A 13,128-nucleotide genomic window follows, 5' to 3' on the forward strand; every position below is an offset into this window, starting at 1 on the left:
AATTAACAACTGTAATCGCAAATTAAAAAATATATGTATAGATTCGGTTGGGTCAGTTTGTGTGGAAGATTTTTTCGACAATGAGCGCATAGCACGTGAAATTCTAAGCAAATTTGCCGGAGAAACCGTGCGCCTAAAATCAATTTGGGGTTTGCCAAATTGCGAAAAAGGTTAAAAAAAATTTTGCTGTAGTGTCGTATAGAAGTGCTTAAATTTTGTATAATAACATGCTATAAGAGGTTTTTTTGGTATGAGGAATTTCTGCATTTGTCTTTTTCTTAAAATTCTACCAGAGGGCGCAACAGTGAACATTTTCACATTTTGGTCGAAACACATTTTCGAAATATGGCAAACTCCAAATTGGTTTTAGACCCATGGTTTCTTCGGCAAATTTTCTCAGAATTACACGTAGAATCCTCTATATGCGCATAATCAGAAAAAATTTACCCGCCCTAGTGTAGATGTGTACATATGCACATAAAAAAAATTAAAATTAAATAGCAAAAATGGCATTCAAATGTTATGCCCCACATAATTTTTGAGATTTCCATTTGGTATTTTTAAGATGTAAATATGCTTTTTTGCTTACTCTAGTAATGTTTTCTTTATGTAAGTACATATTTATTTAGTTTAAAAAATTTACAATATTATAGAATTACTTAATATTACATTTAAAATAAATTTGTATTAGGTCGCTGCTTATTGTACACACATTCAGCCGTCTTCGGCGACTTCAATCGAAGTTGATTGTTTGGCATTCATATTTTTCACAAACTCGGATGACTATAAAAATCTCAGCAAATGCACATTCAAGCAATCGTTTTGTTTCTTCCCATCATTCGTTTTTCACTTTCAACCTTTTCTTGGCTCTTTCTTTCCATTTCACTCATACATTTACTGCGTTTTCTTCACCTTTGCCGCCGGAGTTCCCTTGATTGTTTCACATTTTTTTCCCCTACAACACAGCAGCCTGCAAATCTTTACAAACACTGCCACAACGCTGCCCACGATCACCAGTAAAAAGGCAATCACATCGAGCGACATTAGTTGCCAACGATTCAGGTGCACCGCCGGCGATTGCATATGCTTGGCACCATGATGCCGCAGTACATACTCCACCCAGTAGACGACCGTCTGCCGCGGTGTCATCGGGCGATCGCGGTAGAGGCGTGAAAAGTCGCGCACCGCTTTCGTGTACTTGGGGTTGTTGAGCACCTCTTGTATGGCGTTGTTGAGACTCTCCTCCGACAGCGTGGTATAGTCCACAGAGAGCCCGAAACCCGAACGTTCAACGTTGGCCATATTCGATGGCTGATCGCCGAACAGGGGTATGCCCACAATGGGTACACCATGATATTGCGCCTCCACGACGCTGCCCATGCCACCGTGTGTGATGAACAGCTTGACGTTGGGATGTGCAAGTATATCATCCTGTGGCAGCCACTCCTTGTAGATGATGTTCTTCGATTGGCCAGGTCGAACTGATTCGCCCCACTTCCAGAGTACTTTGTAGGGCAACTTTGAGATAACTTTGAACATTATCTTGGTCTTCTCCTCAGTTAAGTGAGAACCCTGTATGTTGGTGCCTAAACTGAAGTAGATGACACCATCTTTTGACTCGTCGAGCACTTTGGCGATGTCAGCGGGGAGTGGATCGGGTTTCTCCTTAATTTGTATGCCGCCAATTTCGATTAAATTTGGCACATTTGGGCGTATGGGACCTTGGCTGAAGTGGTGGTTGACAAAGACGAGCGATACGTTCTTGCGCACCTCATCGAGTGGTGGATAACGATCGGGCGGGAAATTGTAGCTGCAAATAGAAGGAAAGGAAAAATTATTAATTTTTATGTTTTTTAAAATGGTATAAGTTGAAATAAAAGTTCACAAGAGATTCTATCTTCGCCATGACTTAGTATATAATCGTTAATCTGGCCATCGACTAGTCAAAATACCTTCAAAAACAAATTAGAGTTTACTAAAGCGACTCACGACAAGCTTCAATGTACGGAAGGAGTTCCGAAACTTGTAAAGTCCCACTAGCTCCTAGTTTTTTAAGCTCTACTACTTCTACTTATTTGTACGCCTTACGAGTACGTAACACAAAAATCCTAGATTGCAAGCTTTTCGACAAAGATTCGTCCGATTTTTAACGCCCTTGGCTGTGCTAAACTCTGGCTATTCAACATCCTAAGTATCGCTCTTTTTAACCATTTTAGCGGTGCTATACTCCCTCAAAAGATTTTCAGATTTTCAGGCACTAACTCTTTCCAAACAACCAAATTTATAACGCCCCTCTTCTCTCTCAACTCACGCGTAATACTTTTGTGACTCCCGTTCCACCTTCAACGTTATAAAATATGTTTCAAAAACAGACACCACCAAGTTTTGCACGCGACCCCAAAAGTCCAATGGCTGCTTGCCTTCGCTGAACAAAGTCGGCACATAGGCGGGCTCTATGGGATTCTTCACCAAGTTGTGTACGGCAAAGATGGGCTGCACCATAAACGAGATCACAATTGGTGCCTTAAAATGTGCACTCAATCCCAAATGAAAGTCGTTCATAAAGTAACCGAGCACAATGAGATCGAAGCTACCAGGCCCGTGTGTGGCGAGAAATTCCTGCAGGCGCGGACTGGAGAACGACTGATTAGCCAAGCTGGTGACCACGTCAATGAAGTGTGGATAACGTGTCATTAGCGGTTGCTCTCTTTTGACCAAACGCTGGAGGAAGCCCTTAGGGAACAAAGGCAGATCCAATTGTAAGTACTCGTATGTAGCCCAGTTGTAGGGATTCTTGGTCGAAGACAGCACGGTGACATTGTGTCCAGCTTGTGTGAGCGCATCGGCGATGGCACAGTGTATGCGGAGATGCGATGGTGAGGGCGAAGGAAAGAAGCCTAAAATGCGCGCGGACTGCACCAGCGGAGGTGAGGCGATGAAGCCGCCAAACGCGAGAAAGACAATAATAAACCCGACGGTGGTCGAGGGAAAACCGTGTAGAAACATACTTAAGATGCCGCGTGGCTTTGGGAATAAACTGTGTGTATCGTATGACCAACGAAAACTGAGTGCAACAAAAATGTAGTTGAGCATATTAGTTTCTCTATGGCAACAAAAACTTTTATCATTTTGCATACATGCAGAACCAGCCTATTAAATATTTGCATATGGATTAGACGAGACAAAGATCGTTTATCTCCGCCAAATGAAATGAATCTAACAAATCGCTTTACGGTTTTAGTGATTGCTTGAGTAGGCGGTTGCGTTGAAGGCTGTAGGCGGCTTATTATAAGCTAATGCCTTCCGTCCGCTTTGCTGATAAGCAAATGGTACGATAAGAGATGACAAAGCGAATTAGTTGAAGCACTTGACGATATGTCAGTCATTCAGAGTGACCTAGGAGACAAACGCTGTCTAGGAGAAACACATAAAAGTTAATTATTTTGATTTACAATTATTTTGAGGCCTCAATCTTTAACTCACCGCAATAAAAGTATTAGGGAATGTTTTGTTGATAATTCATAAATTTCAATGAAATTAGATAAGGCGCATATTTACTTTCAGTTCATTGACTGTAATTACGACGATTTATACTAAGTATGTATATTTAAATGAAGTTTTTGTTGAAGGTTTCGTCCCCCTTATGTACGCGAAATCAATAAGAGCTTGCAGAACTGGGAATTCTTATACAAAACTTGGATCTTGGACTTAAATAGTAAATCGAGAGCTTAGTGCAGGAGGCGGCGTGCGGGAGCTTTTGTACTTAGTTTGAATTTCAAACAATCGAATCCAAAAAGTATTTTGGTGTCATACGCCAAGCGAGGAGAATTGTTGAATTTAGCGGACTGCCACGCCCACTACACTTAGGGACGGATGTGGCAAATTATATCCGATTTCAATGAAATTCGATTTGGAACTTAGATTAACCTAGAAAGACATACATCTGAAAGATGGGGAAAAATCCGTCAACTGCCACGCCCAACAGCCATCCGAAATCTGGATTCTAATATGGAAAGGACTAGTAACGATCGTCCGAAATAGCTAACATTTGATGCAAGATCTATTCTTGTTAGAATCGAGTCGGTCACATTTCGAAACTAGGACTTTCTGCTTTTCTCAGACCACTTATGGAAAAGATCTTCACTCGAAGTATTGATAAAACTCCTTAATTAATGGAAATAGTATTCAGGAGCTCTATTAGTGGCGTTCATGAAGCCGCATAATCCAACAGAGTTTGCTTTAGGCTGGCGGGGAAGACACAATTTTCAAGAGCAGGTTTACATGTTTAAGATGTTGTAACGGGAAGGAAAATACAGTTTTGGGTTGGCAATGGCTTTTATCAACCCGACGACCTAACCAAACCGAACTAAAGAAAAGGCACTCTGAAGCAGCTTTCTGCTTGGAAACTTCGTAGTACAAAAACAACAACAAAACTCCGAAGTCCTACATACACTTGGACACAAAATTTGATTCCGTCTCAATATACATAGTTGGATGTAAATATTAGCGATGAAAAGACGAATTTTTGTGCGCTTGTGTGGTAGACCGCTCAAAAATCAAGTTAAGTGAATTTTGGGATCTGTAGGCTCAGATAGAGATAAAGAAAAGCACAGCAGACGTCAGATACATCGTCTTGGCATCTAAGGCTGAGGTTTTGGACAGACCTCGAGCTCTACCAAGATTGTTGATACCTCCCACTGCCGGCTGGTGCCAACAATGCTAGCATTTCGGGGCACTAATAAACACACTCACTTGATGCGCTGTGCTTTTCAGTCTGTCATCGGCAGGACAATTGAGAGATCTCCCTGAGCTACTCTATACTAAGCTGTAGATGCTCAATAGGCCGTCTAGGTAGGAACTAAATGCTTCGCTGACTTAGCTTAGGCTGATGCTTCCAATTCCAATTCGGCAAAGAAATTCATATATGTAAGTACATATGTATATACACCAGGCTGATAAAATAACATCACAATTTTGTAACACATATGCACACATCAGAGTCGCTAGCTAAACGCATAATAATGCGTGCGCCCCACTCTTGCGCCTTTCACAAAAATGTCGGCACCTTATGCCTATTAAGTTTTACTCCCGCCCCTCCACTCACTTGTAGTACTTCCTGGTGTGATACTCCAGCATCGGTTGCACGACTTTCTCCTCGATCACAGCCACAATTAAATTTTTCACACGCTCACGAAATTTCATTGGTTGCACCAAATAGCCAAAGATGCCCGGCACATACGCCGCCTCGCTGGGATTCCCCACATATCTATTGACCGCATAGATCGGCTGAATCATGAAGGAGAGCGCGATGGAGCAGCGAAAATGGGCTGCCAGTCCCAGCTGGAAATCGTTCATGAAATAGCCGAAGAGCAGCAAATCGAATGCGCCAGCTTGATGCTGCTGCAGAAATCGTTGCATGCGCGGATAATGCAGCGTTTCATTGGCACTTCGGTTAATCGTACTCAGCAGCGAGCCAAAGCGTCGCCAAAACGGCTGACGTTTGTTTACCATATCCGTAGACATGAGCGGATGTGCGCCCATTGACTCCAATTCGATGTATTTGTACTTGGCGTGCTTGCGTAAATTCGGACTGGAAGCAATGACTGTGACGTCATGGCCGGCAAGCGCCAGCGCATCAGCTACCGCGCAGTGCACTATGATGTGCGATTGCGAGGGCGAAGCAAAGAAGCCGAGAATACGCGCCGCCTCGCAGTCAGCCAATAAGTGGGCGGTCAGTAGATAGCAGAGCGCACAGGAGACCAGGACCAGCGGACTAGTGGAGTACATTATGGTTTTGAAATACAACGTACCGACTGCGGGGTGACGCGTCACAGAATTCACGCGCGCGTGCCGCTTAATTTTTTGGCGTGCTGGTTACAATTTGGCGATTCGCTGAATACTGAGTGGTAGAACTCGTTTTCGGTTAGCATAAATACGCAGCAAGTAACAGCTGTGGGCTGGCGGTGGGCAGGAAAGGTGATGATGGCTGTGTCTTGAATACTTGGAATTTGGCGACTTAATGCGAGTGTGAATGTTATGCAACTTTTTCACTTACTTTGTGTATTTGGAGCTGGGCGCGTAGCCACCTCACAGGAAATTGGGCTATACCACAACGGGGGTCAATACCAGTCCGTTTGGAGTTCGCTCCAGTCTGCGTTCAGATGCCAAATATTTTTTTAATCTCGGATTTTACGTTTTCAGGTCTTGATTTAGCATCTCAATTTATTTGAATTTTTTTTAATTCAGCATACATACATACATACATTTGGAAGTACTACTAGTACCAATTTAGAACTGGGCAGTAAAGCTAGTTTATAACTGGGAAAAACCAAATAAAAAAGGTCTGGGGGTAAAGGTTATCTTCACAGTTTTGGAAGGAAAAACATATATATATATATTCAAACATAATTATATATATGTAATTTGTGCCTAAACATTCACGCGCACGCTGCTGTACACGCATGCGCATATGTATGTATGTTTACCTACATATACATATGGACAGACAGAAAATAAATATGAACACTTCAATTAAGTCGACATAATAAAATTAGACGTTTTAACTAGAAAAGTGTGCCGCTAAAATTCGTTGATCTAAGTAAGTGCGTTTTTGATGAGTTCACCCACTGTGACCCGACAGTTTGTACATCTCATTCCAAAAGTGATGCTAATATCACAGGTCTGCGAAATGTAACTATATTTTTCTCCTTCCAATAATTTATGTTACTTACTTAAATCGCTAGGTATCTTAAATAAAAATATAGCCTTGCACTTTCATATTTATTTTTATTGATGATATGCATATTTAAAAAATTTTAACAATTTTCATTATAAGCCAAAAACCAATCAAACAGTACACAGGCCAACAAAATTTCAAAAAATGTTTGCGGCGCGACAAGTGAACCCTGATTTTTATGGGATTTTCTCCGTAGAATCAGAATCCTAAATTAGAAATATTAGATTGGCTCCATTTTTTGAGATATTTTGACCTAAAAGTGGCAAAATAATCATTTTGGTAGAATCCTTTGAATAAGTCGTCAAAAAAAGTAGTAGTATTGGTTTTTGTGTTGTTATCGTTATTGTTATCGAATCGGCCTTTGGACTGATGTTATTTATTATCGGTTTCAGTGAGGCCCTTCGAACTGCGAGACATTCACACTTTAGATGCTATTTGGCTCGGTCTCAATCTCATATCTTCAAATGCTGTAAAAGTCGGTAGCCATATTACCATTGGTATGGGAGTATGCACCTATTTTTAAAGTTTAGTTCCAGAGTTTCTCACCTACATTCGCAGCAATGCATGTACCTACTACAGATAAACGAATTTGAGAATAATTGAGACCAGGAAATATCACAATTTTCCCAGATAACAATTCAAAAGGAAACATTAATTTTCCCCAACGATTTACATCAATGTATTCACGTCTTTAGTGTACATCCAACTGACTTCACTAGCTGGACCATATCAAACCATTGGTTTCTAGTCTATCCCGAGTCCACGTGTGATTTCTTCTGTATCGTCTTACCTAGGCAACAACGTTCTCCGTTGTATATTATTACCAAAATTGATAGAAAAAATTTGGGTTGGTAAAAGGGTATTTTTTTCATTTTGGTAAATTTTTGTTAAATTATTTTGTTTGAAAAACAAATACTATTTTAATTCCCGCACGGGTATGAATTACACGTTATGATTGTTCGCTATAAAACGTCATACCCAAAATTGTTCTAAAAATCAGAGTAAAAAATTCTAAATTTAGATGTTTTGGAATTTGTCCAAATGTTGTAAATAGCTTGAGTCCTTGATTTTTATGGGTTTGGTTAAAGCGCAAACAATATGCATAGATTAAAAAAAAAAAAAATCAAATGAAAAAATTATTTGAAAAATATTCAGTACTAAAAAAATACATAGCGCTTTTTTAAGTCACTGTTTTTGTCTGTAATAACTCCAGTTGATTTTTTTTTTTTTGCCTTTAGTTTCAACACTTTCGCTTGTGGTTGAAGAAAACCGAGAAGATGACATTAATATGATCTCAAATACCATATCATTAGTTAAATAAAAAGTTCGTTAATAAACAATTTTAAAATAGGAAACTAAAAAAAAGGTATTTGGTAGTTTTTTTTTCAAGTGGATGGTAAATATTTTTTTTTCGTCAGTGGCAACCCTGGTCACAACCACCACTTTTCAAGTACTCATCCCCCTCGCCCCTATCTCAGCAATGCACTCTTCGTTTTCACTTACTCATAAAGCTCCTGTTGTAGTCGCCTTATAAAACGCACCATGCTAAACTCCTCTAGCAGAGCAAAGAGATAGTTCTTTACACGCCCCAAAAAATCCAAGGGCTGCGCAAGATTGCTCAGCATAGTCGGCACGTAAGCAGTCTCTGCGGGATTCGCCAACAACAAGTTCACCGACAAAATAGGTTGTATCATAAAAGATACAATAAGCGGACATTGGAAGTGCGCCGCCAAACCCAAATGAAAGTCGTTCATAAAATAACCCAGCAGTAGTAGATCAAAAGCGCCCGCGCCATGTTCGCTTAGAAAACGCTGCATGCGCGGATGTGTAATAGAGGCGTTCGTCGATGTGCTGATGGCCTTCATCATGTCATCGAATTTGCGATAGAAAGGCTTCGAATTATTCACCATGCCCGTTAGAACGGACGGATCGAACGCTGCGCCATCGATTTCTATATACTCATACTTGGCATGCGGATACACGTTCCGCACGCTAGCAATTACGGTGACGTCATGGCCTGCCTGCGCTAGCGTCTCGGCAAGCGCAGCGTGCACAATAAGATGCGATTTGACGGGCGAAGGAAAGTAGCCGAGAATGCGCGCGCTAGAGACGCTGTTAAAGCGGCTGACGGCCAATGCCAAGGGTATCAGGTAGCACAGCAATGATGATGACGTCATGCGCTGCGATGCCGGTGGCGACATTGAGTATATATGCAATATGCGGATTTATATATTATCGGAAGTTATTTAGTAAATACGTTAATTTTATAGACGCGCACCGACGATTGTTGAGTTCTACGCGCTCGAACTGATGAAAGCAAACTAAAATCGAGTAGGAATGCAAAATAATAAATTGAAATCGACTTGGCCGGCGATTGCTGGTTTCGAGATAAAAAATAATACATTAATAATTTAAATGAGTTTATGGCAACAGCAGTCGGCGTATAATTGCAACGTTGTTGCAGTAGGCACTTGTTCGGGAGATACTGTATGTATGTACATACAAAAATAAACAAATTTTTGATAGGGTATAATAAAATTTAATTACGGGAGTGAGTCGCACATTAAAACCTTCTTAAATTTACTCAAACATTGAGTTCGTTGGTCTTTTCTAGATATCTCTTAAAAGATTTGTGTTCTGTTCCAGTGAAGTCACCGTTGAAGGCATCGAGTGGCTAACAAAGAGTTTCAGGGATGCATCTCCAAAACGCTAACTTGAATGGATGAATGGCAATTCTCGTTATCTTAGCTCCTAAAGGCTTGTTGGCGGACCGAGCTACAATTACACCACTTTGAAGCTACTCGACATGCGGCTGCAGGTAATTTCTTTTCGCGGAATTCATTTAGTCTGCCTAGCATTCTTTCTGATAAAGTGACATAGTGTTTTGCTTCTCAAAACGCGATAGTTTCGAAAATTCCAAAAGTATTGATTCTAGTTTTGGGCACAAGTCGGGTAAAAGCCGAAGAATGGGGCTCAACCGCAGATTTTCAGTACGAGATATTTCAATTAGAGCAGCTCGTCGTTGATCCCCCAAGTAAAACTGGAATTAGAGAGGTCTGGCAGTCTTGAAAACATCGCAAGTCCTATTTTTTAGACTTCAAACCCAAACGTCCTTCTAAGGACGTTTAGCACCCATAATCTTTCAGATCTAAAGGGGTATGACCGTAATATTAATTCTCATGGTCAGAAAACGACCAAACACAGTCTCCTTATAACTAACACTTTTCGTTACGTTGCATTTTATAAATATTTTTATAAGTACAGTTTCTAATCAATGCGATTAAATCTACGCGCTTTGCTGAATTTTCTGCCCTTCCATTTTTAATACAATGTATGTATCTGCATTAAGTAGATCAACAAAAGAAATTCACGCGCAGAACTCGTGCATGGAAATCTCCACTGCCGCGTTTATTACAAACTACTCGAAGAGTTGCCAAAAGAGATTTTTCACTCATCCGCCAAAAATGAACGGCTGCTAAATACAACCCACCCATCCGTTTGGGTACATACGCAATCTCAAGAGGACTACCCAGCCGTGATCAAAACCTATTTTTATATGGAAGAAAATGCGCAGCACCCTCCACAAAAAAAAAAAAATCTAAAAAGTCAACGGTAATTTCTAGCGACTTGAAACTTGCACTTTGCTTACTAAAATAGAATGAGCTACAAAACTGCATACTCAAAAATTTTGAAGAAACTCTGGATAAATTTTTTGAAATTTTGATGAAAATTTTTTTGAATTTTTGTGAACTTCATATAAAGTGTGAAACTTTGATTTATATGGCTTATGTTATAGAATGAACTATATTTTCGCAAATAATTAATGAAAAAAAATTTTGCATGAAAATAACTGTGAATTTTATATTACAACAATGTGAACACTTACATTTGATACCGATTGTAAATATAAGCACGAAACTGTGTATTTGTGACAAGAATTATCCACATAAGATGAAAAATACTGCAATATCATTTTATAAAATTTTTGTTTATAGAAAAATACATATGTAAGTAAGACAGTTCGGGTACGGTGCGGTTATTTGTACAATGATTTTGGGGTTTCGTGTCCAAACGCGTTACCCGAATCAAAAAGCTTTAACATTTGCGTCTAGTCAAAGGATTAAGCTTTAATTTAAAACAAAGATTTCGGTTTGAAATATGCATTTTATTTTTCTTTTTCAAAAATTTCTTTGCAAAAATTCTAATTTTACCCCATTTTGAAATAGGCCCCAAGTGCCGGTAGAGAGCATTTTAAAAATTTAAAAAATGTAGCATCAGATGTGCATTCAGGGACACCAAAAACTGTTGGATAAGAAAATTGAGAATAATTTCAGTTTTTCCAAGATTTTTATTGATAAAGACATTTAAAAGTTTTCGAACTTAATGCCATTTATCCGCCATATTGGCAACGTCATTTGAACTTTTCGAAAAAATAGCACTCGAAAGACGAATGTACAAATGTTTTAAGCCATATAACACTTAAATTCTTTGACACAATTTTTGTTTAGAAGGCTGCCGTTGTTGGCGTGGAACGCCTCATATTTATTAAAGTTATGAACGATTATTATTTTTAATTTTAGTAAAACGAATTGAAAATTTAGTTTTAAAAGTGTATGTATTTATTTTCTTTACACAATTTAATTGCTCATTTTGACCTTTTTAATAAAAAACATTTAAAATCAGTCTTACATTTTTAGCTAAAATTTTTTCTACTAGACTTACATAAATCATAAAAATATGATACACGTGCGGCTGTGGTAGTTTTGACATTATGTTTTTACCACTTTTCTTATCAGTTTTCTTAAAATGTGTCTATCAGTTATCTGAAAATAAAGACGATTCTTACAAGGCGATAAGTGCCGCGTAGCGGTTGATAAGTTTTTTTTTGTTATCCAATAAAAATAAATTTAAGCAAATTGGAGCCTTTAAATAAAGGATTTTCGTGGCAGAAATATTGGGAAGAAAATTTGAAATTCAGGCTTGCTGAACGCTTCTTTTTAATTCAAGTTTGCCACAACAAAAACATATCCTACTTGGAAAACTTTAAATTTATAGATTTTATAAGGACGCGCACAGAGTAAAAGCTTTCTCTGTGTGACTGCCCACCAAATATCACAGATTTATTTTTCAAGCGAGGTTATTTTCACTCATAGAGCGAAATTCGCTCTGACGAAAACCTTTGTATTCATTTGAATGACAACTGCCGGTGTATGAAGGAATATACCAAAAATATACATATTTTTAGATTTCATAGAAATCATTTTACAAATCCCCATATTTCCACCCCATCGCCACTTACTTGTACACTTCCTGCCACTCTCTTTCGAAAATCGGCTGTATGATCCATTGCTCCAGCATGTTGACCAAGTAGTTCACCACACGTCCCCAGAATGTTAGTGGTTGCCTCAGATTACTCAGCAATACCGGTGCATAAGACGGCTCCGTCGGGTTGCCCACTAAACGATCACTTGCGAAGATCGGTTGCACCTGAAAGGACGACACGATCGGGCAGCGAAAATGCGCGCCCAACCCCATAGTGTAGTCGTTGACTGCATAGCTCAACAGCACCAAATCGAATTCTCCCGCGCCGTGGTTGCGCAGGAATTCACGCATTTTCGGGTGACTCAATGTTTGATTTCCGATGCTGATAAACGAATTTACTATATTGAAAATGGTCACATAGAAGGGTTTCGGCTTATTAACCATTTGCTGTAGTTCCGTTCGATCGAAAGATGCCCCACCATCCAACTCGATGTGTATGAATTCGTAGGCCGCTTTCGGGTAAACATTCTTCGAAACACCAATGACGGTGACATTGTGTCCGGCGCGCGCGAGTGTATCGGCGACAGCGGCCTGTATTATGGTATGCGACTTGGATGGCGTCGGAAAGAAGGCGAGTATGCGCGCAGCGTGTGTGTGCTTTGTTTGGGTACCGAGGAGGACGATGCCCAATATCGCTATGGCGAAAAGCCAGTGGAGCTTGCGAGCGTACATCATTTTTATTTTATTTTTTGTTATGTTTGTTATGCACTGTTCTTCCCGCGAATTAGACGGTTTTAAGCTACTTTGTATACTAAAAAATTTGCTTAGGTTACCAACCTAATATAGTCACTCACAGATGTCTAATAATAGGGGTGTAATCTTTGCTAAATGATGATAAGCATCATTCTGTGCGCGTCAGCATCCATTTAAAGCGGCCAAGGTGAGATCTTAGTAGGAATGTGAGATGTGCGCCTAATGTTATCATATCTGAAGAAACATTGTTTCGAGACCTGTCAATGAAGTGTCGTTGTCGCAAATTTATCTAATTAATTGCGCATTTGAAATGCTAGGATTAGCTAGACTAACGGCATATAAAACATACTTTTTTAAGAGATAGCCATACTTATCGA

General features: G+C 39.6%; 2 protein-coding genes across 3 annotated transcripts; both read right to left on the reverse strand.

Moving 5' to 3' along the window:
- Window positions 1-521: 521 nt before the first annotated feature.
- On the reverse strand, window positions 522-9,056 carry LOC118748549 (UDP-glycosyltransferase UGT5-like). Of its 2 annotated transcripts, none has more exons than XM_036483070.1 (2): window positions 5,105-5,993; window positions 522-1,810 (listed from the first exon to the last, which is right to left on the reverse strand). In XM_036483070.1, the coding sequence occupies exons 1-2, from the start codon at window positions 5,785-5,787 to the stop codon at window positions 895-897; spliced, it is 1,599 nt and encodes a 532-aa protein (XP_036338963.1). In that variant the 5' UTR covers window positions 5,788-5,993; the 3' UTR covers window positions 522-894. The 2 variants fall into 2 exon arrangements, with proteins under 2 accessions (XP_036338963.1, XP_036338962.1); XM_036483069.1 differs by lacking the exon at window positions 5,105-5,993 and adding an exon at window positions 8,240-9,056 and having other exon boundaries at window positions 527-1,810.
- Window positions 9,057-12,031: 2,975 nt separating this feature from the next.
- LOC118748302 (UDP-glycosyltransferase UGT4-like) lies at window positions 12,032-12,733 on the reverse strand. Its single transcript, XM_036482677.1, has one exon. It carries the CDS (start codon window positions 12,731-12,733, stop codon window positions 12,032-12,034), a length of 702 nt encoding a protein of 233 aa, XP_036338570.1.
- Window positions 12,734-13,128: the final 395 nt, after the last annotated feature.

Source organism: Rhagoletis pomonella, unplaced genomic scaffold, assembly GCF_013731165.1.
Source record: "Rhagoletis pomonella isolate Grant_MI unplaced genomic scaffold, Rhpom_1.0 Rhpom_scaffold_00013, whole genome shotgun sequence".
Taxonomy (NCBI): Eukaryota; Metazoa; Arthropoda; class Insecta; order Diptera; family Tephritidae; genus Rhagoletis; species Rhagoletis pomonella.